Source organism: Zootoca vivipara, chromosome 2 (assembly GCF_965207765.1).
Source record: "Zootoca vivipara chromosome 2, rZooViv2.hap1.1, whole genome shotgun sequence".
Classification (NCBI taxonomy): Eukaryota; Metazoa; Chordata; class Lepidosauria; order Squamata; family Lacertidae; genus Zootoca; species Zootoca vivipara.
The window spans coordinates 48,239,498-48,265,820 of NC_142584.1; the positions used below are offsets into that span (position 1 = coordinate 48,239,498).

Consider the following 26,323-nt stretch of genomic DNA (forward strand, 5'->3'; position numbering starts at 1 on the left):
AGGATGCATCTGCTGGAAGAGACAAATGCCAGCAAGGCCATAAGGCTGTGGACTTGGGAAACAGCCACACCACACTAGGGTGGAATCAACCCTCCAGCAAGGTACAGAGAGAAAGGAAAGCTGGGGGATGAGAGGGCAAGAGAGTGCATGGACAAAGAGACCGGAAGAAGGGAAAGCCAAGAGAACGGACTCAAACTCCCAGGAGTGGGGAAACCTGGAGGGGGAGAACTGAAGCAGAAGGCAGCTGGGCTTGTGCTGACATTAACTACTGGAGAAAGGAGGGGGGGGGGGACAAGGAGAGAGCTGGACCAGAGAGGCACCACAGCCAGGAAAGTAGCCCAGTTGTATGATAGAGGCAATCATTTGATCTGGGGCTTCAGGTGAATCACCAAGCCATGACTTGAGGAGAAGTTTCTGTGCATGACACGAATGGAGTGGGCCTGCAGTTGTAAGCAAGAAACCAAATTAAGGACATTTTATGCAATGTTCTAGATTGCAGTCAGCAACATGTGGCCCTTTGATGTTGCTAGACCCCCAACTCCCATCATCCTTGACCACCGGTAATGCTGGCTGGGGCTAATGAGAGAAGGATGTTGTTGGCATCCATCTGTCTCAAAAGACAATGGAGTGCACTTCTGGGGGTGAAGTCAAACCGCTCTATTAGCAGCATTGAAGTGACCTCCCTAGGGCGCAAGCCTGGGCAGTATTATGGAGGTCTTGGGCTGTCCAGACAAGAAGACCTTTCTCTCGGCCTCGCTGTGGTCCAAAGGAAAGCAGAGCAATACATTTGGCACCAGATTGGCTGCAGGAGTTGCCAGAAAGAGGCATACCAATCATCCAATCATCTTAGGGACTCCATTCCAGATATGTGTAGGGTCTGCTCCTGAGCCTTTTCTTCTCCTGAAGATATCCTGCAAAGCAGTACAGGTTTAGAATTAGACTTTTCCTTCTCCTAGTTGGGCTCCCTTCCCAGGTTGATGAGTCCTACGGTATCTACCTGGATACACTGGATAATAGATATACCTTGTGGTCAGTGGGTTTATATGGTCATTCACATAGTTGTACACTGTATTAAATGGGAAATGCCTCTGAATGGATTACTGTGTTTTTTTCTGTTCTTCAGCATTTACCAGTGCTCTGAGGATTTAAGTAGTAAGGTCAAGATGGTTGTGGAGGGTTTGTTTTAAAAGCTGATGTTCAGAGATTTTCAAATGACAGAAACTAATAGAATGATTGATTTTACCACCTTATTTGTCACTTTAGTGGCATGCATCTGAAAACTTTCTTTTTTCAGCACAGAATACTTCTGGATGCGGCCAGATCACCTGAGGACTGCTTCTCCAAATGTCAGGAAAGCAATTCTTTGACATGAGTACTGAAACATGAATATTGCTGCAATCATTTGAAGGACCATGGACATGCCTGACTTTAGAGGATCTGTAAGCAAGGTCTGCTAACAAAATAATGTGCCCACAATGTGGTTTGTGTGTTGCTTAGCACTTGCTTACTGTACACAATCAAAACTTTTTTCATGGCTGTTGGTCTATGATGGTATCCCCTGTCTACTCAGATCTAATCAAGTATCTTGTGTCTTTTCAAAAACCATTCCTGTTTCTCTTTGCACTCAGTCCAAGAATGATATGTGACTAATTGCAGGGGAAAGTGAAAACTTGGGAGGAAAGTATATCAAAAGGTCCAGGTTTCAGGAGAGCGGTACCTTGGTTCTCAAACTTAATCCATGCTGGGAATCCGTTCGACTCCCGAAACCATTAAAAACCAAGACAGAAACTACCGGTATGTTGGACGTTCAGCTTCCGAAAAACGTTCACAAAGCAGAACACTTACTCCCAGGTTTGTGGTGTTTGGGAACTGATTTTTTCAACAACTAAGCCATTCGAGAACCAAGGTAGAAGAAGAAGAGTTTGGATTTGATATCCCGCTGCTTTATCACTACCCGAAGGAGTCTCAAAGCAGCTAACATTCTCCTTTCCCTTCCTCCCCCACAACAGACACCCTGTGAGGTGGGTGGGGCTGAGAGACTTCAGAGAAGTGTGACTAGCCCAAGGTTACCCAGCAGCTGCATGTCGAGGAGCGGAGACGCGAACCTGGTTCCCCAGATTACAAGTCTACCGCTCTTAACCACTACACCACACTGGCTCTTAAGGTACCACTGTACTTAAGTGTTGGATTCATATCTACAAAGAAGAGCACATCAACACCAACAAATACCATAGTTCACTCACGGGCATTCACTTTAACATCAGAATGGGTTTGATGACAGTTGCTGTTCAGGACATGCCAACACACCTTTTATGTCTCCAGGGAACCCCCTTGGGAATCAATGTGCTACAAATAGTACTATTTTAGGGGGAAAACCTTGCCATGTGGGAGTGTGAAATAAAAATCTGCAAATTGGGCATTGCTGTTGTCACATATGGCTACAGTTGTTTACAATCTTGTGCACATCTCTAGGGGTTCATGGTGATCTATCTTGTATGCTTGCATTTTTGATGCTGTTCCAGTGCCATATAAGGAAAATATAAGATATTTTTTTAAAAACCAGCAGCAGCAGCAGAAGCAGCAGCACACAAATCAATGTTTTAGTGAATTTATTAGGTAGGAAACCAAGAAAACTCAACTAATGCATTTTGAGGAACATCCTAATTGATGAATTAATCCAGTGCATGCCCCATGTCATTCTAGTATATTGCTACACAACCAGTGGTTTTTTTCTTTAAAAAAATGTTTAGGGGTACAGTACTCTCATTTTCCTACTCATATTGAAATACTGCCCCTCAATGAAGCCAAACTTAGATTCACAAAATGTTTAGGGGAAAAGCACTGGACACAACACTTAACTGAAATCATGGAGGTGAGGCTCAGATCAAAGCATCTAGTCTACATGTATAAGGACTACACACTGGTGAGAGAAAGGCACTCAAGTTATGCTCAGAAACTCTCTCCCTTCCAACCACTGGATGTGGGCAGGAGGAAGAGAGAGTAGCAGCTCATGCATGATGCTGGGGACATAAGGGCTCTGATGCTGACAGCAAAGATTAACTCCAGATTGTGTGGAGGAGGAGGAGCGGAGAGATGGAAGGGATAAAGGCCGGTTATCTGCTCAGGTTGTGGAGCCAGGGTCTTCTTCCAGAGACCATTCCTCTTTCCGGGGTGGTTGGCAAGTTGAGGCAACGACGTGACTGTGGAGAGGGCAAGTCCCAGGCCTTCCCCAGTGGTGGCTTGGGAAGAGGGCGGAAGGCTTGACAATTCAGCCCCTTAATAATGCCCCCTCGGCCCTCTTGGAACTCTTTCCCGTGTCAGTAAAGGAGCCAAGCGACTGTGAAGCCCTGCTGGGGAGGAAAAGTGAGGCTCCTGCGGGTCTCCAGCTTCGACGAGGCAGTCGGGGCTCGGGTGCTAACCCACCGCCAGGCTCTGCGCTCCGGGAAGTGGAAAGGCTCGTATTTCCCTCAGCGCTGAAAAGAAAGAGGAGCTCCTCCCCGAGAGGCGGAGGCGGCGGCATGGCCGGGCAGCCCCACGAAAGACCCCAGGACTGCCTTTGCTGCTGCTGCTGCCGCCGCCCCCTCCTCGCCGCCAGAGCTCCTTCTGCTGCCGCTATTGTGGCGGGCCTGCCTGCCTTCATAGAGGCCGCAGCGGCGGCGGCGGCGGCGGGATCCCCGCTCGCCAGCGCCGGGGCGGGCGCCTGAGCGCGGGAGGCGGGCGCTGAGGCGGGGCCGGGGCGAGCGCAACGAGGAGAAGGAAGGGGGCGGCGGCTCCGGAGCCAGCGCGCCTGCCCGACCGGCGGCGAGAGCGACGGGGACGAAGGAGCTCGGGCGAGGAGGAGGCGGGTCTCCGGGCCGGGGCGGCCGGGCCCCATGGGCGGGTGTGTGGGCTCCCACCACGACTCCTCGGGCAGCCTCAACGAGAACTCGGACGGCACCGGAGGTGAGAGGAGGCGGCGGCGGCGGCGGAGCCAAGGGGCTGGGGCTTCGCTCGGCCGAGGCGGGGAAGGGGAGCGCGCAGAGGCAGCTGCTGCTCCTCCACAATGGGGAGAGAAGCCGGGAGGGGCCCACACGCCCTCCCGCGGCTTCTCTGTCGACATCCTTCGCCTTCCTCGCTCTCTCTCTTCCCCCCACCCCACAAGAGGGAGCGCTTCGCTTCCCCCTTCGCCCCTTCCCAGCGGAAGGGGGGGAGTGTCTTCCTTTCAACTTTCCTCAACTAAAAAGGGTCTCCAGGCGCTCGCCTAGGGGTATTTCTGGGCCCGGGTGGGCGTGAGGGGCAGGGCCCTGACCTGCAGGGGGCGAGGTGGACAAGGTGGGATAGTTCCCCCTCACACACACCTCTTTTATCTCCCGTCGCCCAGGTATGGAAAGGAATTGTTTCCCTTCTGTACTCCAGTTGCCAGAGTCTCCACCACCCACACCTTGAGAAAGGCAACTTAACAATCCTCTTTCTCTTCTGAATACTTTTAACTGTTTTAAGCTTCGTTATTATTATTATTATTGAAAGTATATTGTTTGTTTTTATGGTACACCCTGTCCTTTGGGGTGTGTATTGAGAAGTTGAAAAGTGGGGTATAGAAGTCTCTTCATAAATTATGTGGGCCACCGCCTCCCTTCTCTTGACTTTGCTTATTCAAATGTACATGTTGAGAAAGTGGCTTTCTTCTTGTCAGTATGGCTTTTCTTGAACCTCCCTTGCACATACTTTGCAGATAAACGTGTATTGTACCAGAGGATGGAACTCTTACTGGAAATAATCATCTTTCTTAAAGTGGACTGAACTCAAAAGTTGTAGGTTTGTGTAATTCATATCTGCCTGTTATTCAGCTTAGCAAAGATTTATATGTTGATCAAACTGATGGTGATGATGATGATGGAGTTTTCTCTCTGAAATGGTTCTACTCTGTCACCTGAAGATCACATACCTGCCATTTTAGGGTTCTGTATCCACTTTTCTTCTAGTTAAATGTTGATACATCTCCCCCAATTTAAATAACTTTAAATACTATCTGCCAATTTTTCTTAACTGCACATGTATTTAAAAGGGCAAATCGTGCGGCAACACCATATTTCCATTCTCCTTTATTTAACAGATGGTTATTTCAGTCACCATATCATTACAGTATTGCTCTCTATAGCATATTCTTGCTTATGGATTTGTGTTAATATCTTGGGACTTTGTGCTGTTAGATGCATTTTTAAATGCCAGAGTGTTATGGTTCACAAACCTACTTTATATTACAATTGACATTCAGGGGAAATGTTTGTATGGGATGAATTTCTGAATTGTCTAGGTTGTATGGCATTTAGCTATAGAACTCCCATTAGAGGAGATTGGATTCCGGTACCTATATCCTCAGTAACTTGTAAAAATTGAAAAGACCTGCTTAATAAGTTAACAAAACCAAGGACAATGGGGTATAATGTAAAATTAACTAGGCTTAAAGTGGAAGCTGTGATGTAGCTGAAACCATGAACTGGATCTAGATAATTCACTGTGCCTATGTAATGTCACCCATTATTAAGAAACTACCACACTGGCTAAGTATTATGAGGCAATGCAAGGTCATAGAAGATACACCTGTAAACCATGAACTTCCTGGCTTTTCTATGTTATCCTTCTGATCAGCAAAGTATGGTAGTTTTTTTTTCAACGCAGGGTATAATATATCTTAATATAAATTTATAAGATAAATGATTCAATGGAATTGTGGCTGCTTCTTATCAAGATTTCCCTAATAAGGTTTTGTGAATATCTTACATACACATTATAGATTGCTATATTTTGGTGCAAAGAGCCTACTATTCATGCTACACCAGCTGGATTTTCTAGGATGTCCATCTGTGATCATATACTAGAGTGCAAGCTTGAGGATCAAAGGATAAATACATTTAAAGCTATTTCACTAAAACGAGATCTAGTATGATTCCACTTCAATTATGTGGCTTCCAGGCCTGATTCTTAAATGCACGAAAGTTTCTACAATGTCTATGTGTTGTGTATGCATGTGCGTAACCTATGTAAGGTTTTATTTCCTAAAAATAATATATATGATTGAGCCATTCTATTAAAAATTAATGTGCTGTAATCTACCAATCAAGATGTCAAAGTACACCTTTCTCTTCTCAAAAGGTAAAACCTTTCTTAAATATGTGATTGTGGTAAGTGTACAATTTGACTAAAAGTCTCTCAAGGGAAATTCTGTTTTGAAGTTCAAGTGGATTTCTGAGAACACTAGAGCACAAGTTTTGGAACAGCCTTTCTGCGTTTGAGGCTTGGCTTGCTAGCCCACTAGGTCACTCCTGTCTCTAATTTCACTTGCAGTGCTAGGTCACAGAATATCAATTTACAGGCTCCTGCAAATTATTACGATGAGATCTTGTGCTGTAGGAAAACATTTTAGAGGCAAATCTCAAACCAGAAGCAGATATAACTTGTGAAATTACGCAGAGTCCAGAGGTAATAAGAAGTTATTACTGTTCATAAGTCACCACTGATCAATGAAGTTCCTGTAATAACCCCTTTCTCTCTTATTACTTCCATCAAATACGCAATATACTGTAGACTTTGAAAGACATTAAAATTCGCTGGATGTCGTAATGTGTATGTTAAGTACATGGGTCTGCATGTGAAATAAAATGTCAGGATATATCTTTTCAACCACTTTGGTATCATTTTGATCTCTCTTTGCAGTTTTCCATAATAAACATCAGTGCAATTAGACTTCTATAATGGGGTGGGAAAACCTGTGCCTTCCAGATGTTGGCAGACTCCCTTCTCTCATCAGCCTAAACCACTATGGTCAGTGTTCATTCAGTGATGATGGGGACTATAGTAAAGCCACAGGTCCCCACCTACCTGCTTTATGGGGAAGTAATTTGTCCAATATAAATGAGATATGGTATTGAGGCAAAAAAATAGTATTGGGTGGCTCTTTATTTATTTTTTCATTCATGAGTTGCTTCTTAGGAATCATTTTTGTTTTCAAGGGGTTTTCTATCTCACTTTGGCTGCATGAGGAGGAGCCTCAACTGAAGGTACTCTGCTGGGTTGCTGTTTGTTAGCAAGCAGTCTGTGTTTGATATTATTACCTGTATTTATTAAATTTCTATATCACTCCTCGTCTGAGGGTTACAGGGTAGTTTGCAACATAAAAATACGTAAATTTACATCCCATCCTAATGAAGCTGATATATACATGCGATCAGATCACTAGGCTGCATCAGATCAAACTGATTGCTATGACATTTTGAAGTTATCTCGGCTTTACTGAAGTAGGGTTGCCATATATTGAAGAGCAAAATAAAGGACAGCCCAAGCCACTGCCAGCCTGAGCTGGAAAAATGGGTGTGGGGGCCCACTGCATTAGCACGCCTCTGTGACATGCAGAACAGCCCAAGCCACTGCCAGCCTAAGCAGATATAGGACCCCAGCTCCTACCTGATGTTCGCTGCAATGGCCTCATTTCGTTGTGGCACTTCCTCTTCCGCAGCACAGCGCCGTCCCAAGCATGGATGTGCCCAACCCAACCCCAAAATCTCCCAAACCCAAACACTTCCTTTAAAATGTAAACATCTGCCCAGATGGCCATGTTGGCCCCCCCCCAAATGGAGATGTTCAGGTTTTCCTGGACGAATGGCAAACCTGACTGAACATCATTTGGACTAATCTTGTGCTGCAGTGGTTTAGATTTCATTTGTGTGCCTAATTCAGAATCGGTTCAGTTTAGTCCCACATTGATTAAATATATTCTCTCTACTGAAATGGGCAGTTACAGGCTTTGCAGCTTAATTTTTCCCATTGGAGTTTTTGTTGATAAACTCTTTATTATTCAACTCACTCTGTTAAGGATATATCTCATTAGAAATTGTGAATGTTTGTTTTCTTTTTTCAAAGTTCGGCAAGGCCTTCTGTTGCTTGTACAGAACAAAGAGAAGAGATCCATATTTGAAATATGGGCCTTGTAAACCATTACAGATTTAAACCTGTGGTCTGCAGCTGTTTTTTCTGACACATGCCTTGCCTGTTCACGGTATGAAGCTCGCTAACAGTTCAGCTTCATTGATTTGTTACCATCCTGTCTTCTGAAGTATCCTAAGATGACCAGTGACTACCAGTAAGAATCACATAATTGCACACACTGGTGACATGTTTTAAAAAAACCACTATGTGTAAAGCCTTAACTATAGTGCCAAATATAGCCCTTGGACTGTACTGTTGAAAAGAAAATCCTTACATAAATTCAGAGCAAAAGTAGGAGACTTATTCAGTAGTACTGAGCATGTTTGAAATGTCTGATGAGTTGGAAGGGCAAGTTTGCATTTAAAGACTGCTTTCATTTTCAGTCTCTTCACACTGTATCAGATCTATGATTGTCTTGCTGCTATCTGTCCTTGGAAGTCTATTTTCTGAAAATCAGGATAGATAAGCCCTAGGGTGATGATTCCACCCCCAATACTTTTTCCCAAACTGGTTGTGTGGTTGCTTGCTCTTCCATAAAAACTTGAAGCCTTGGTGGTTTTGCCTCCTGCTAAAAAAGAAGAGTGAAATCAGTCTTGTTTCTAACCTTGCTCCAAGTGTGGTATACTGTTGTGTGTGTGTCAATATATTAAATTTCGGTAATGCCGATTCTACTTTTTCGAGGGTGGCATTAGAATGCTTGTGAGTTCTGAATTTTTGACATGACCAGTTTTAGCTCATTGCTTGCGGTTCTTCTTCCTATCAAAGAAAGAAGCCAAATTATTTGTTTAATGAAAGCCTCATGTCTTAGTTTTTCTAATCCATTTGTGAGGAGCTTTTGAACCTCTGCTAATAAGAATTTGGGATTGTGATGGGAGGTTGGTGCTCCCTCCTGCAGAAACTGGAGTGAATAGAAAAGGGGATTGCCACAGCAACAATTCTTTTAAGGAACCCTGCCTCCACTGTGCTGTATTCTGATGCCCCATTCTCTTTCATTTATCATAGTAATTGTCCCTCCCCTATTCCCAGAAGGTTTATTGGGCCATTTCACAGTTAAGGTAGAGGCGGCCCACCCTTGAAATAATGGATTGAGGGAAATGCTGATACTGCATGGGATGAAACTAGTCTTCCCCCCTCCCCCCGCCGCCAATGTGGAAGAGATACAAAATGTATACCTTTTTTACCATTTTGTTAGTGGGGGACTGGTCCTACAAACTTGACAAGCAAAGCTAAGCCTGGATTAAGTTCCTTTTCTAGGGAACTTAATCCATGAGGGAGTGGGAGATCAGTGCAGTATCAACACATTGTTAGAAATGCACTATAAATATCAGAAATGCATTATTTATTTATTTATTTATTTATTTATTTATTTATTTATTTATTTATTTGCTGCCCATCAGACTGAGTTGCCCCAGCCACTCTTTGAAATTCTTTTGAGATTTTATTAAGATGTACCCATGTATAAAGGTAAAGGTAAAGGTACCCTGACCGTTAGGTCCAGTGACGGATGACTCTGGGGTTGCGGCGCTCATCTCACTCTATAGGCCGAGGGAGCCGGTGTTCGTCCACAGAAAGCTTCCAGGTCATGTGGCCAGCATGACTTAAGCCTCTTCTGGCGAACCAGAGCAGCTCATGGAAACACCGTTTACCTTCCTGCTGTAGCGGTACCTATTTATCTACTTGCACTTTGACGTGCTTTCGAACTGCTAGGTGGGCAGGAGCTGGGACCGAACAACGGGAGCTCACCCCATCGCAGGGATTCGAACCGCCGACCTTCTGATCGGCAAGCCCTAGGCTATGTGGTTTAACCCACAGCGCCACCTGCATTCCGTCATACCCATGTATAAATAGAGCCAAAGCAATTTGGAACTGTGCAGGCAAACTCTCTCAACTTGAATTTAGCTTTGGGAATTGTAATGAGCAAGATTATACATGGAGTAATGGAAGTCTGACAGTCATATTCCCAAGGCCTCTAAAGTTGCATTCTAAGGCTATGGGAGTGGACTGTACCCTTAGTGATGGTGCGGTTGTGTAGCAAGGGGTTTAATACAATGTATGCATGAATGAGTAGTGTGCTAATGTAAGTGGAGAAGAATTGGTGATCACTGCCCCATTGCCTGACTGGATGCAGGTCAGTTGCACTAGAAATCTCTTAACAAAATATGTTGCAACTGGATAGTGTCTAAATAACTTCATTTCTCCTAAGTTTCCATTTACAATTAGCATTGCCTATCTTTTGACTGGCCTTCTACATATATGTATTATAACAGTTGTGCATTATTTATTGTAATATAAACTTTCCATAGTTTAACATTACATGCCAGTATTATTTTAACTTCTGGGTGCTAATTGTCCGATAACATGGTTTCTGCTCGTTCTCTCAAACTGCTCTTTTCATGAACTAGTACAGTGGTACCTCGGGTTACAAACGCTTCAGGTTACAAACTCCGCTAACCCAGAAATAGTACCTCAGGTTAAGAACTTTGCTTCACGATGCGAACAGAAATTGTGCTCCGGTGGTGCGGCGGCAGTAGGAGGCCCCATTAGCTAAAGTGATGCTTCAGGTTAAGAACAGTTTCAGGTTAAGAACGGACCTCCGGAACGAATTAAGTTCTTAACCAGAGGTACCACTGTATTATTATTTCAGTAAATGTAGGCCATGCATTTATACTATTGCAAGGAAACTTAACTGGTTAAAAAGTACTATTTCTCTGTTGTCTGTGTACTCCACCCCAGCGAGGTTTCCAGCAACTCCCGTAGATTCTGTCTTCATTTTCTCTTTAGAACAAGAGAAGCAAATGGGCTTTAAAGCTCTGGTGGGGGTTTCCCTTCACTGTTATGCAGATATAATGCTGTCACTGTGATCTAAAGTTTTAAGATGATTATAAAAGCAGTGTCATTGCTTAAAACTCTTCTGTTCTTGAACTGGACTGTTAGAGGATGTGTATGTGTGTTTATATCTATGAAAGACTAGCTCAGTAGGAGAGCCTCTCCAGGTAGGGCTTGAAGTATTTCCTTTTCTGAAACCCTAGGAAAACCAGTGCAGTGGTCTGGCTTAGTGTAAGTCAGCCTTCTATATGTATAATAGCAATATTCTTGCCTCAGAACTGGGAAGCTATTTGCCATCAGCCAGGGACCATTAGGAGGTCCTTCCCAGGAACAACATGGCAAAGAGGAGATTAAAGTGGCCCCATACCTTGGCCAGAAAAGGAACTGCCTCAGGGAGCTTTATTCCAACCTCCCTGCCAAAAAGAAGACCCCACATTACTTCAGCGGCAAGTTGCTGTGAGACCACAGAACTGAAGGGAGGTATGTTCTGGCCATATACATTGACTAGGGGTTCTAAGGGCTACTCAGTTGTGCAGGTTTGGGGGTGGGGTATTATTACAACCATAAGCCACCCTGAAGATCATTCATTTGAAGGGGGGGGGGAATAAATGTATATCAGAGAAATTACTGTAACATTGACAGAGCAATCCTATGTATGCTTACTCAGAAGTAGAACACAAGTGTTCAACGGCTAGTCCCATTGGTTGGTGTGCATTAGTTTGTTCTGAAACTCAATAAAATACCATATTTTTCCACACATGACAACCTTTTTTCAGAATTTTTGTGATAAATTGAGGGTCGTCTTATACACGGGTTAATATGCTGAGTAAGCAAAGACTGGTGCTGCGGTGGTAGTAGGGAAACGACAGGGAGGAGGCTGCTTACCCGCTCTTCCCAGCTTAGGAGCTTATTTGGTGAGTGTCAGTATGCAGTGTATTACTGCACCAGTTGCGTCAGACAGAGCTGGGGATCGTCGAAAAGCTGCTCAACAGCTCAGCAAACTTACAAAAGAAGCTCAACAACTGTTGAGGGGCTCCCAAAAATAGGGGTCGTCTTATAAATGGGGTCGTGTTATACACGGAAAAATGCAGTAATATTCAAACAAAAACAAACACAAAAATATATACAGTGGTGCCTCGCTAGACGAATTAAATTCATTCCATGGGTCTTTTCTTATAAAGAAAAATTCTTCTAGTGAATCCCATAGGAATGCATTGATATTTTTTTTGGATTATTTTTTTTTGCCCATAGGAACGCATTAATTGAATTTCAATGCATTCCTATGGGAAAACGCGATTCGCTAGACGAATTTTTCATAAAACGCTAGAAAAAACCTTTCGTTAAGCGGAAATTTCGTTAAGCAGGGCATTCGTTAAGCGAGGCACCACTGTAGAATGAAACCATATTGTGTTGGTGGTGGTGTGCATTTGTTTGTAGCCCAAGAATCACCGTTGTTTCTTAGAAATAATCAGAAAGCGTTGCTGACCCAAGATCTGTGTAACTGTCCTAGCAAAATAGGTAGTTGTGGACCCCTTACAGAAAAGTAAAACATTTCAAGAACTGTGTATGTATTTGCAGTGAAGAAATTCTGTGGTGTTGAATAAGCGGAAATAAGCCCATTGAAACTATGGATGGATAGTTTGGAAATGTTTTCCAAATAGTGAGGTGAAAATATTTTGATTTAATAGACATAAGTTATTGACAGTTAAGATTTCATCTTCTTTCTTAGAGCTTGGTGTTTTGAATGTAGTATGTCTTATATTGAGGTCATGAGTTTCCAACTTGATGCTAACCATTTTGCATATATTACTGGTACAAAACTATGAACATTTGTGACCAACATTTTCCAAAGCCTAGATTATGACTCCACTTGGTTTGATTAGTAAGGTTGCAGGTGCACAATTTGTAAGATTAAAAAGGTTTGTCATTCCATAAAGTTCAGCTTTAGGTACCAGCAGCCTTCATATTTACCCCACTTTTTAAGTGAAAAGTTTTTCAGTAATCCATCACATGAAGCAAGCAAGAATCTTAGAATAAGTTTTAAATGTTAAATTTTAACTGATGCTTACATATTTCTTGGTGCTTTTTGAGTGGTACCGTAACTAACATTCACATTATTCATAATTTACAGGAGCTAATGGTTTTAGTTCATTCTATTATAACCACAGACTTGTTCCTTAAATTAATTTCAACCATAAATTACCATAAATGTAGCATTTGACCACCGTAGAGAAATTGAGGATTCTCTGAGTTAATTACGAATTGTGAACAAGCCTTTTATTTTATTTTAGGTGGTGGAAGAGTAAAATAATTACACATTGTCTCTTCCTATGATTACTGCGGTTTGTTGTAAATTCCAAAACTTTAAAGTTGCCAATGTTAAAAATGTGTGTTTTAACTTTGAACGTTATACAGTTTTGGGTGGTTTACTCAACCTAGGTTTACTCAGAGTAGACCATGCATATTAATTTAATGGGTCTATTCTGAGTTAAGCAACTTGTACTTCCATGGTAATATTATGCAAAAAGCACATTGTTTTATTATTTCACTGTATTGTCATGAACTTGGTGGAGTCATTGAGAAATGTGGTGGTCTCTCTCCAATTTTCTAGCCTGTACCCTGAGACAGCTAGAATGGAATTAATTGGACTGCCTTTGGAACTTACTTTTCCTGTATAGATTCCCGCCACAGTCTTCTTTGCCCCATTTTCTTGAAATCAGTTATCATGCTGCTGGGCATAACCACCAGTCTGCTGAGAATGTCTAGTTATCTGCTTTAAAATGTCAATAACTACAGTGAGTATGTTTGCACAACTGAACACCTCTGGATTTTAATCTCTCCTACTCACCCGCAATTGTATTTGACTCTTTTAGAGTTTCAGTTTGAATGCTTTTTGTTTTCCTCATTTCTTCTGACAAAGGTTGGTGATCTATACAGACTTGAGTATATCTTTCTTACAACAATGTGGAAGCTGCATCTTGCATTTTATATTTCTGTCAGTTTCCTTAGCTTTGCTTATAATTTTTTGTTTCTAAATTGTTACAGGTAAGGCAGAATATATGCCTAAAGAACAGGGATCCCTCAGTATTCTAAATAATTTAGTAGGATGGCTATTCAGTTTCCTGCAATACAGGAAATTCTGAAGGTGGCAACATTATTAGTTATTCCTTTTGGGATAATGTGTGCATTTATTTGTTTACTTCTGCTACTGGATTCAGTAGTGCTTTGTGGTGTGGTAACCACCTAAATTTGCAACATGAGCTGGTAGCTGTCAATAACATCCCAGCCATACGGAACATACATTATATCTGCAACCTGACATTTCTGACTGGTTTTTGAGTTGTGCTAAATTTTACCTTGCTGGATTCTGTAGGCAGACAGCTCTCCATATGGTCACAGTTACAACATGGCATTTATAGGCAACTATCTAGTGTACAAGTAACCGCCTGACTACTGAGGTATGCCCTGCAGAATAATACATTAAAAATATTAAAATAGCAAAACACTTTTCCAATACATCTTTTTCCTCACTGTGACAGTTAAACTTTATAACTCATTCATTTTTGCTGAAATGATGTTGTGAGGTCTCTTAGAGTTAATTCAACATACTTTGAAACATCTGTGATTTGCTGTAATATGACCGAAAAATCCTGGCACAATAGAGATTTTGCAGAGATTACAAATTGCCTGTTAAACAAAAATGAGTGCAACAACACAAGAAAATTCTTTGGAGATGAGCAGACGAAATTTTTTGAAACACATTTTGAAACTGTGACAAAGAAATGTCTTCATCTGGTGATATAGCAAGAAGAAAAATGCAGGAAACCATGTAAAGAATGTACCATTTTGAATTTATTATAACTTTTGCACTCAAAACACAATCTGCAATATGATTTGCATTTGCATTGCCAGGATTACTGTTTTATTACTAAAAAAACTTAAAAGACATAACATACATTTGTTTACACAAAATAAGACCCATTCTTATTCCTCCCTTGTGTGGTTACCATTTGTTTAGCATAGACATTTTGTTGGCCAATTACAATCATGTTGTTTCCCCCCCTCCACACACACACATTGATTCCTATGGGCTGCCCTGGGATAAATTTAAAAGTGGCTTCTTAACGTGAACCAGGAAATGGCCTGTCTAGGCAATGAGATGATTCTCATTGATATTTTCTGGTCTACCTTGTTCTCAAATTATTGGATTTCTTTCTACATTATGGATTTCCTGTAGCTTAAAATGTAGAATGGAAAGTAGTTTATCAAATATACATGAGGAAAACATAAGATGACAGGGTTTTTTAAAAATGGACTTCCTTTCATTGAGAGGTACGGTAGTCTTGCCAGAGGTTAAAACATTTGCATCTTATGTAGGTTAATAATAATAATAATAATAATAATAATAATAATAATAATAATAATTATTCTTTATACCCCGCCCATCTGGCTGGGCTTCCCCAGCCACTCTGGGCGGCTTCCAACAAAATATTAAAATACAGTAATCCATCAAACATTAAAAGCTTCCCTTAGCAGAGCTGCCTTCAGATGTCTTCTAAAAGTCTGGTAGTTGCTGTTCTCTTTGACATATGCTTGGAGGGCGTTCTACAGGGCGGGTGCCACTACCGAGAAGGCCCTCTGCCTGGTTCCCTGTAACTAGGCTTCTTGCATGATTTCTTCTTCTTGCATGATTTCTGCACTTTGGCTTTATTTCTGTTAAAAAAATCATGACATTGTGTAATATGTCATGTGTTCTTGTTCATCTGAGTTTATGTTTACCTAATTTTAAGACCCGCTAAGCAGCAGTGTAGCTAGCCGCCGGGCTGCTCGGGGCGGCAAATCCGAAGGCACCCTGCTGCGCGCAACAACACATGCGCCATGACGCAGAACGAATACGTTGTGGCACATGCGCACACAGGGGGCATGCACCGCGGCAACCCCCCCCCCCGAGCAAGCTGCGGAGTGAGGCACTCGGGGCTTCTCCATGGCCGTGGCTGTTGGAGGTGGTCAGCCCCGCCCAGCCTGCTGCCCAGGGCAGCGCAACCCCCGCCTCCCCCTATTACTACACCACTGCCGCTAAGGAACAAATGGTTGCTATTACAGTCATACCTCGGGTTGCGTACACTGTGGGTTGCGTACTTTCAAGTTAAGAATGTGGCGGACCCGGAAGTGTTTACTTCCAGGTTCCTCCATGCGCGCATGCACAGAAGCGCTCGGTGCTTCGCACATGCACAGAAGGGGATCAGGTACGTATCCAGAGGTACCACTGTATGTCCTGATATGTGAAACCAGATAATTCAAAGAGGGTGCACTTTCTTTTTCTCATGACTGTAACCATACACATAACAAATAATTGGGAAGATGGTTGGTTAAATACTGACCTCTTTCTTTTAAGATTGAGAATTGATTAAACCATACATTTGATAACTTTCACGAACTACTTGTCTGATTCATCAGAACTTGTTTGTCAATACTGTACAAGACTTCTTCATAGGTATACAATACAGTACTATTTTTGATATATATAAATACATGGTGACTTGCCAAAATAAATGCATGTGTGCCCCCCCTCTCTCTCACAAACACACACACACTACATTGAAGGTAAATCCCATCTTTCCTCAAAGGAGCTCAAGATGGCATACAAAATCTCCCTATCTGCATCCCCACAACCAACCTGCAAGGCAGAGAGAAAGTGATTGGACTAAGGTCACCCAGTGAACTTGAGTGGCAGAGTGAGAATTAGAGCCTGGTCTCCCCAGTCTTAGCCCAAAACCACGCAGGCTCCATGTCCTGCATAACTGTACTCCAACCGTGCAAAACACTCTGAGCTGTTCTGCATCCTGCCTGTTAGCAGTCCCAATGCTATCTGACTAGCCACTTTTCGAAGGGACAGTCTTAATTAAGTGGACCATTAGTATGGCCCAGCATTGTATCATACAGTGTTTCATCACAGGTTTATATTTTACATTAACTGCTACGCAGCCACTCGTACTGGTATCTACTTTTAACCTACTGAAGCAGAGCAGTTTTATTATCAGTTGTCCCAGAATCAAACCCATTAACTACTAGGTAGCAACAAAGATGCAGTTTTATGTACATACGCATCACACACATATTGTGCCTAATTTATCTTTATCAGATTGGTTTATCTTCTCAGGGGCCTGATCAGGAATTCCTAGGCTTAGGGTGAAAAAGCTTTTAACTGTTTTTCCCTTTGCAGAATTGCAAATGTTGGTGAAATTAACTGGCTGTGAGGAGATTGTTGTTAATTCACTGGCAACTCAGGGGTGTCCTGTACAAAAGCTGTCTATGGACATATAGAGAGTAGCATGAAGGATGCCAATACTGTGTGTATATAAAATAGAAATGGGATCTGTTGTTGAGTCCAGGAGCATTTTGCCTCAGAGCTTGCCTGAAAGATTTTGTTTTCCTTTTTAGAGAGGTATTTTGTAAAAATCCTGATTGTTTAGAAAGTAGAGGAGTCATTCATATCTACTGTATATTCAGCTTGTTGAATATTCAAGCCAGCCATGCAGTTGAAGAGAATCCCTCAAAATAAACCTAATGCTATTGCCATTTTCAATGTATTTTTCAAAGACAAATTTAAAATTGACTAAAAAAAATGTCCAGTAGCACCTTAGAGACCAACTAAGCATGCACACGAAAGCTTATACCCAAAACAAACTTAGTTGGTCTCTAAGGTGTTACTGGACAATTTTCTTATTTTTTTATTTATTTCGACTACATCAGACCAACACGGCTACCTACCTGAATTTAAAATTGACTATAATTCTTCTGCTTCATTGTTCAGTACATTCCAAATATTAAACCTTTATTATGTTGGTCAGTTGCCCACAGTGTGCTCTAAATGGAAAATTTTCTAGACTTTAAAAAGCCCAGTAGAAGTAGGGAGACTTTGCAGCACCATCAAATGTATTTGATGTATAATGCAGTCAACTCAGGTATAGTATCTGGAAGCAAGTCTGTCTCCCTCTGACAAAAAAGCACCTTCAAGCTACAGAGTGAATGCAGACAGCCACCTTAGCAGTAGAATCACTAATGCATTGTTGAAGGAGCAGGAAAGGTATACCAAAATATGAGTGTGTGGAAACACTAAAGTTGAACTTCATGCAACTCCAGCTGTGTGTCTAATTTTAATGCAGTCTTCTCTTTGAACACATGAGGTTATAGCTGAAGTGTTTTAATAAATAGATACAGTAGTGGGTTTATATCTTTTTTAAAAAAGTGAGCTATATGATTGATTAAGGGACGCGGGTGGTGCTGTGGTCTAAACCACTGCCGAACGGAAGGTCGGCGGTTCAAATCCCTGCGACGGGGTGAGCTCCCGTTACTCAGTCCCAGCCCCTGCCAACCTAACAGTTCGAAAGCACGCCCAAAAGTGCAAGTAGATAAATAGGTACTGCTCCAGCGGGAAGGTAAACGGCGTTTCTGTGCGCTGATCTGGTTTCGGTGTTCCATTGCGCCAGAAGCGGCTTAGTCATGCTAGCCACACGATCCGGAAAAACCATCTGCGGACAAACGCTGGCTCCCTCGAGATGAGCGAGATGAGGGCCGCAACCCCAGAGTCGTCTGCGACTGGACTTAACTGTCAGGGTCCTTTACCTTTACTTTTGCAGGTATATGATTGATTAACAAAGATTGATTAACAGTTAATTGTCTCTCTGTATTAATGAATATTTTAGAAATCATACGATTTGGGGTTGGAAGAGATCTTATCAATCCAGTCCAACCTCCTGCTCTGAAGCAAGACTGTGATTATTATCTCTGCATGGAATTGGTTGGAGCTTGGGGAGCTGTAAGATCCACTTTAATACTCTTGAGGTCAGCTTTCCTTCCTCCCAATAACAACAGGCTAAAGTAATTCCTGCTCAGAGCTGTTGGAAGGGCATCCATGAAAAGTGAAAATGTTTTACTGTCTCAAGAGTTAGTATGATAGTATCTATTTTTTAAGAACAACAAGAAGCCTGAAGACCTTTGACCTGGTATATTGATCAAGTGAAATAAAGGATTAACTTTCAAATATTTTAACAGTATTCAGTACTGTAATTTTAAATTTTCTTACCCCGTATGTAAAAGGCAATTATACATTCCCTCCTGCATATATCAAGATTGGTGTAAGAATGCTTGGCTCCTTTCCTGGAGCAGTGGCATAAGAAACATGATCTCTTCTAATGAGACACAAATGGGAGGGAAGGCCTAATTTTACTGAAGTTTAAGGTAAGGCTTTGGGTGAATAAAATATGTTTGGACTTGTTCTATATGTGGATGTGAGAAAAGGTTCAGTGTTATGAAAATATGTACATTCTGATTTTCTGTAAACAAAGTATTCTGAGGCTGTTTATGGGATACCTAGATCTGTACCTACGATCCATCTCAGCAAGACATATTGTGACCATGTCCATGGTCATAGACCAAAGCAAAACACATTTCAGTAGAATATTTAGAATTTCAGCCTAGATCAGAATGATTGCTGTTGAACTCCCACAACAAAGAAAGGGGGTCATAACCTTCTACTATTTTTTATTTTTTATTCCCACCCCCATAAAATTCATATACTGCTTAACTGTAAATAGAACCTCCAAGTGGTTTACAAAGAATGTAAGATAAACATTTAGATGGTCAGTAAATGCAAACATTTTTTTAAAAAAGTGAAATTAATGAAATCAGCAGTTAAATATTTAATATCCAAAGCTAAAACACTTCTTTTCCACAAGTTGATCAATTCGTAGGTATCCTAGTTTGCTATTTCAAGTGACAAGCTCCATGGCAGTATTGTTTCTACTATAGTAGCTCTGTTCTGCTTGATCACATGCGGGTTAAATTTGTATAGGAAGCCAAGTGTGTATTCACCAATCCCAACATGTGGTTACTAGATACCCCAACACCACTTCTGACTGTCATGTGTTCAGCACAAAAATCTGAAGGGCGTTTCTAACCATATTCAGCAGAATGCAGTTAAAAGTCTCGACAGTACTAGGAACCTTGCAGTATTGCTCTGAGGCTTCTAACTATGCCTGGCATGTAGGGGCCAGTGTGGGTGGGGGCCAGTATGCATGTAACCTGCTTACAGAGCATATTTAGCTCCTCTCCCCATCCCATGTACCAAAGCTGCCCAGACCAGCAGTTGAATCTCAGCTATGAGATAGCCGATTGTCTTCAGGTGCAGTGAAGGATGCAATCTTAGGCATTGCAGCAGGCCCGGCTCTAGGTAGACCCCCGGTGGCGCAGGGCACCATGGCGCCGGCCCGCCAGAAAGGCGCCGCGGGCTGTGCCTGCCCGCTCGCCAGCCAATCCGCCGGTCCACCGCACAGCTGCGCCTGTGGGAGCCGCGCTGCGCCCACCCGCCCACCGCGCTGGGGGACGGGGCGGGAGGGCGCCGGAGAGATCGCGCCTTGCCTGCCCACCCGCCACTGCGCCCACCCGCCCACCGCGCTGGGAAACGGGGCGGGAGGGCGCCGGAGAGATCCGGCGCACCACAGCGGCAGGGGCGTTTAAGACGGCCCTGCATTGCAGGACAAGTCACACATATCTGCCCACTCCATACATACCCTCAGAATTTGCCACCTGAAGTGCCTGTCACATGTCAGAGCCAGCCCTGACTAGGAAGTATTGTGAGAAGCAGGGAGATGAGTGTGCAAATAAGCATATGCTCCCCCTCAGTAGTTCTGAGCCTGGAAGTCAGGGGTTGACAACTTGGGAGCCAGAATGGTACCACTCGGTCAGATTTAGTTCAGGGTTTTATCAATTCCCTGCTTTAGTTTACGGCAATGAATGCACAATGATAGGACACCATTTTGTGCCTGATAAAGCTTTTGACTAGCTTTTACAAACTTTGCAACTACAGCACAGAGATTTTTTTTCTTGCAATGCAAATTCAGTTGGAAGCTTGAATTGTTTGGATCAACTTCCGCCATTCCAGATGTCTCTTACATACCATGAATTTCTTTGGCAGTCTTCCTATGTATTCTTTTTCCATCAAGGTTTTAACAAAGTAACATTGATGCAAAGATGTGTTGTTATATTTAATTGCCACTGCCAGCATCTTTTGAGTAACCTATTGGCTTTTATTTGTGTTAATGATGAGGTCTTGAAATTTGGCAATGTAGAGTTCTCATTAATCAAACTGACTGCCTTGTAAAAGGAGCTGAAGTTGTTTCCCATCTCCACTGAAAATTGAGGTGTTTGTGATATTGTTAAATATTTTTAAATATCATCCAAGGCTACTGAAATTGATAAAGTTATTTTCCTAAAGAAAGTTGTAAATTTAATTTACATTTGCTTGCATTTTCTGTGAGATACCTTATCTGCTGTAGTTCTATTTGCAGAAAAGATAAGGCATTCAAAATCCTGGCTTGTGAATATGTTACTAACTTTAAAACATTTACTACAGTACTTTGATGAAAGGAGTGAATCCATTCTCCCCATTCAAATGATTTCATCACTAGCCGATTGCTAAATACTGCTTTGGCTGGGCAGAGTAATTAATGCTTAATATTGGCAGCAGTCAAATCTGAGCTAAACATGATATTGTTGGATTTTTTCCCTAATCTTTTGACTAGAGTCCTAGAATAATTGTGTTTTTTATTAGGCTGCTTAGAGGATTAAAGAGATGCCACTAAATTCTGTGGACTTTTAAAAAAAATCACCAAAACACTTCATCGTACTGTCAGTGCATTCTCCGATGATAGCTTCTGTGGTGACAGAATAATCTGTATTTGTTTCCCTGCCACATAATAATCCAATATTTCCCAGTTATTTGGGCCATACCTTTTTTTAATAAGGAAAATATATTATCCAACTTGCATGCAGTTCTTTTGTAGTACTCTCTGAAGTGGCAGAAATCATGTGGTGAGGCTTTAAAAAGTAACACTAGAGCTCTTAAAGGCACACATAAGAGCATTCCATGGTCCTTCTGAAGGTGCATTTTCAAAAAAAACAAAACCAACCTTGATTTTACTCCCCTTTCATTATATAAGTCACCAATGCTGTAAACTGCTCAATAGAGCAAAATATGATTTCTAAGAAGTAGTAATATCAGCAGTCTCCTTCAGTGCTGAAGAGGCCTAGGACTCAAATTTCAAAGCTGTATTTTTCAGCAAAATGACTAGGCAACATGGTAAATGATATTCATGTATTTATGCAAGTTTTTTTCTGCTGTTTATGTAAAAAAAAGATTAATATTCAGAATCAAACACAGGCTGTTCCTTGAGACTTAACTTATCGTCCGGTTAAAAGGGGGTACTGTGTGCTTGGTACAATCATTTCTGTATCTCAGATCTTGAGAGGTGCTAAAGATTTAGTGGTGACATAATGAGTGACCTCTGTCATATTCCTTGATGGGCATCAGCATTTAGCACTTTGTTCTAGTTTAAGAAAAATATAACATTCAGATCATATGTAAAATATAGAAATTTAAATTGACATTCCTGTGCTTTAAACCAGCCATTAATAAATATCAAATACAAAAACCCCAAACTACAACCAGCCATTAAAATTTGACCCAAACAAATTTTATTAGATTGTTCTTTGAAAGTGTTACATATTATTTTAATTAATGTAAATTAAACACATTTTTTTCCTTACCCCTCTTTCGAAGCAGTCAAATTAACCTGGCGAGCAAGAGCAAGCAATTAAACCATGCCCCAACATTTCCCTGCTAAGAAAGTTCTATCCTGATTTCTCTCATTTCCTTAATGTACCAGTAGTTCTTGTCATCACATTACAAGGCAGTAATGATGCACAAATGTGAGTGTAAAGTGGTATGGCCTTCTAATCTGAGATGGATTAATTAGAGTTTCTGGCACTAATTATAATAACTACTGCTTTTTATCGTTTAAGCCTTATTAAACTCTGCAATCCCTTTAGAAAAACAAGGCTCAGGGAGTAAATTGTGTATGCTGAAAACCTAAGCAATACCCTCTTTGAAATTTATCCCCTTCTGCTAGCCTGCCAGTGAGGTTATCATATCTGCCAAGTCTGGGAAGATATATCTTGGCTTGACTGTCTAAACTGATGTTCATTCTGTACCTAATAATAAAACTTTTCCTCTTGTTCAAGACTGTGCAGCACAAATTCAGGAGTGATTTTTTAAATATATTTTTTAGGTTCAGCTACAAAGAAATTGTTGCACCTACCTATTGAAGTGTCGGTTGTTTTCCACTGGTTCATATGGCAGATGGATTATCAAAACATGTTACAGAATTTTTTTTATCATAGCAGTGCTATGATATTTGATATTTCATATCAAAATACCATATCTCACATAATCTGGGTAGTCAATTGTATGCAAAATCCCATGACATGTTGAGGAGGAAAACATTTTTAATGCAAAAGAAGAGTCCTGTCTCACAACACGTTACCTGTGATCATTATTTTTGCCCTCAGCTATTCTTTCCAGTTTCTGCAACCCACTTTTCAGACTTTTCTGCCCATTGTAATAATAATTGGAATAAAGCTGTCTACAAGAGTTCTGGCAATCTGTCTTGTTTCATTTTGAAGGGGCTACTTTTCAAGTCTTTAATTCTTTACCATGTCATGTATTTATGTTTTGCCTTTCCACTTGCCAAAGTAGCCCTCCATGCTAATTTAGAACACGGTAGAACATGAAAACAATTAAGACCATTAAAAGCCAAAAATCAAAAGCAGCACAATAGATAATTAGAATAGAGTCAGAATAAAGTAATATATGCCTCCTTTGAAAGAAGATGGGCCCACAGAGAGAAGCTGTAAATGGTTGATATTGTTATGGTATATGCCTTACCCACATTAGAGTCTATAACATAATTGGATTTACTTTAAAAATTATGCTGCAGCCACTGGATTTGCAGCTCATCCACCATACTACAGCAGCAACCCTAAATATTGCCAAAACGTTTCATGGCAAGCCATATTTTCCCTTTCCCTGGATCGGTTCTCCCACACTCCCAGAATTCCGAAGAGATACTGGGAACTGGAACATAGTGAAATTTTTGTTGTTTGTGTTCATTACTGCATTTGCATCCCCACCCCAAGCAAGTTTATTCCAGCTCTTTATAAACTTACAGGTGTAATGTCGGAAATTTCCTAAATGCCCTTGTTTCTTCATCTTGTTCTTCTCACTGCTGCCAAAATTAATTAATAAGCACAAGCCGTTATTTGGGATTTGATAGCAAGCACGTTATTTCTGACCACATATATCTGGAGGGCTTCAGGGAGAAGAGTGGGTCAGAAAGTCCCTCCTTCCTGCATTTCTTGGGATTCAAGCCAAATACTAATCTTCCTAAGCATGTTGCGCTTCACTAATATGGAGTGGAAAAATTCCAGTGTTATACGCTTCTGCATAATTTTCCATTTCTAAAAATGTATTGTATTATAAAATGTATTAGTAATTTTGAAGGGTAACAATAGTGAATGGATGCAATACAGTTGGGCTGTTCAAAGTTGTAATTAAATTGCTTCAGTAAATACACATAGGCTTTTTAAAAAACTGTGTGTATGTATGTAATATGGAATGGATTGATCCTGGTGCATGTCAATTTTATATGTATTGATAAGTGTTTTCATTTTCACCTTGATCTGTAATTAAAAAAATATTTTGTAATTTTAAAAAGTTTGTATTTAAATGCATGTTTATCACAAAATACGTACATACATATTATATCTCATTGTATGCATTTCTAATACATGAACTAGAATAAAGCATATTGTATGCATTTCTAATACAATGTATTTTATTCTAGTTCATGTACTGTATATTCCTGCATATAAGACTACTTTTAAACCCAGGAAAATCTTCTCAAAAGTCGGGGTTTGTCTTATATGCTGGGTCGTATTTCTTATACGGCGAGTATATCCCAAACTCTATATTTTAACTGGAAAAGTTGGGCGTTGTCTTATACGCCCAGTCGTCTTATGCGCCAGAATATACGGTATTTTTACGTTCTTGGGTACTTTTATGAGCCAAAAACTACCAGTATATCTGAAGCATGATTATATCCTAATCTGTGTATTCTTCCAAAACGTGTGAAATGGGTCAGTTAACATGTGGAGTGAACAGAATTCTGATACGTAATTAACTTCTCTGTATATGAGATACCCATCCAAATGTTGAGCATAAAGAGTTGGTCTTCTTTCTTATAACATCATCGAGACAAATAAAAGCACCCCTTCACACCACCAAACAAACTTGGACCCAAAATGTGTGGAATATAGCACTTACGGAGCACTTAATTCACATTGGAGGGTGATAAGAGGAATAACAAAAAAAGGTGGATTTGACTTTGTATGGTCTCAATTTCGATTGTTTATTACTGTACAGTAATAAATACAGTAATCTCCCTTCCATCTCAGTCACAGCAGTCACTATAAAGAAATTATTTTACATTAAGCTCAGGGTATACTTCAATCCAGAGGAGTGGTTTCCAATTAGCTAATTACTGCGGACCCCTCATTTTTAAAAAGCCAAGCCATGGACCCCCTACTTTGGAAAATTTTGATTTTTCTAGTGTAGTTTTTGTTATGTGAATGGTGTCACGGACCCCCTGAGTGGGTTACACAGACCCCTGGAGTTCATGGACCACAAATTGGGAACCCCTGATCTCAAGCATTAAGATATTTTCCAAGTTTGTTTTGATGGCATGTGGATATGTATTTGTCCTGGAAGACACTTTATCCTTGGAAATTGTTTTAAAGGTTTCCAGTAAAGTTTGTAGTAAAAAATAAAATAATTAAAAATGAGAGAATGTAAAGGAAATATGCACAGTTTGATAGTCACAGCTCTCAGTTTGGTTCTGAGCCCAATACAGAGTGCTAATTGTTACCTTTTAAAGCCCTAAATGGCTTTGGAACAGGATACCTGAAGCGTATTCTCCTCCCGTATATACCAGCCTGGGTCTTAAGATCTTCATTGAGCGGCATTCTCCCAGGTACTGGGAATGTACTTTAACTGTGTGTTGAATGCACTTTAAATGTATGGTGTGGATCTGATGTTAGTGAAATTTTGCCCTGCAGGGGTGGATACTTCTCCTTTATGGTAGGTCTTCAGCTGCCCTTGTTTTAGTGATAATTCTGTGCTGCTGCTGCTGCTGCTGTTGTTTAGTCATTTAATCGTGTCCGACTCTTCGTGACCCCATGGACCAGAGCACGACAGGCACTCGTGTGCTACAGCAAGTCTTTTACTGTAGCCCATTGACCTGTGAATGGCGAATTTTGCCTCTTAAATTACTGTGCCGAGGTGAATGGGGGTGGGATGGGAATGATTTGAGAACTGAACCTCCAGCTGTTTGTAGTTGAGTGTGAGAGAAGCAACCTGACATTTGAGGAGCCCAGAGAATGTTATCCTCTCATTATACATTCAGTATGCAGTCTTTTTGCAACTGCAGGTGGTCAGCATGGTTGCAGGCATGCAGAGTTCCTGTGCTGATCTTCCAATGACAGAGGTGTTTTAAGAAATTACAGTGACATGATTCTAACCAAAATTGAAACACTATGTTGTACGTCACTAGAATTTTTAAAAATGGAGTGAGTTGAAAGT

At 41.3% G+C, this 26,323-nt stretch overlaps 1 protein-coding gene across 1 annotated transcript in view; it reads left to right on the top strand.

Moving 5' to 3' along the window:
• The first annotated feature begins 3,732 nt into the window (after positions 1 to 3,732).
• UBTD2 (ubiquitin domain containing 2) overlaps positions 3,733 to 26,323 on the top strand; it is a 43,084-nt gene continuing 20,493 nt past the window's right edge. Inside the window, exon 1 of the mRNA XM_035105290.3 lies at positions 3,733 to 3,942. Within this exon, the coding sequence (XP_034961181.1) occupies positions 3,873 to 3,942 (70 nt within the window). The 5' untranslated portion in view covers positions 3,733 to 3,872. The remainder of the gene's footprint in view (positions 3,943 to 26,323) is intronic.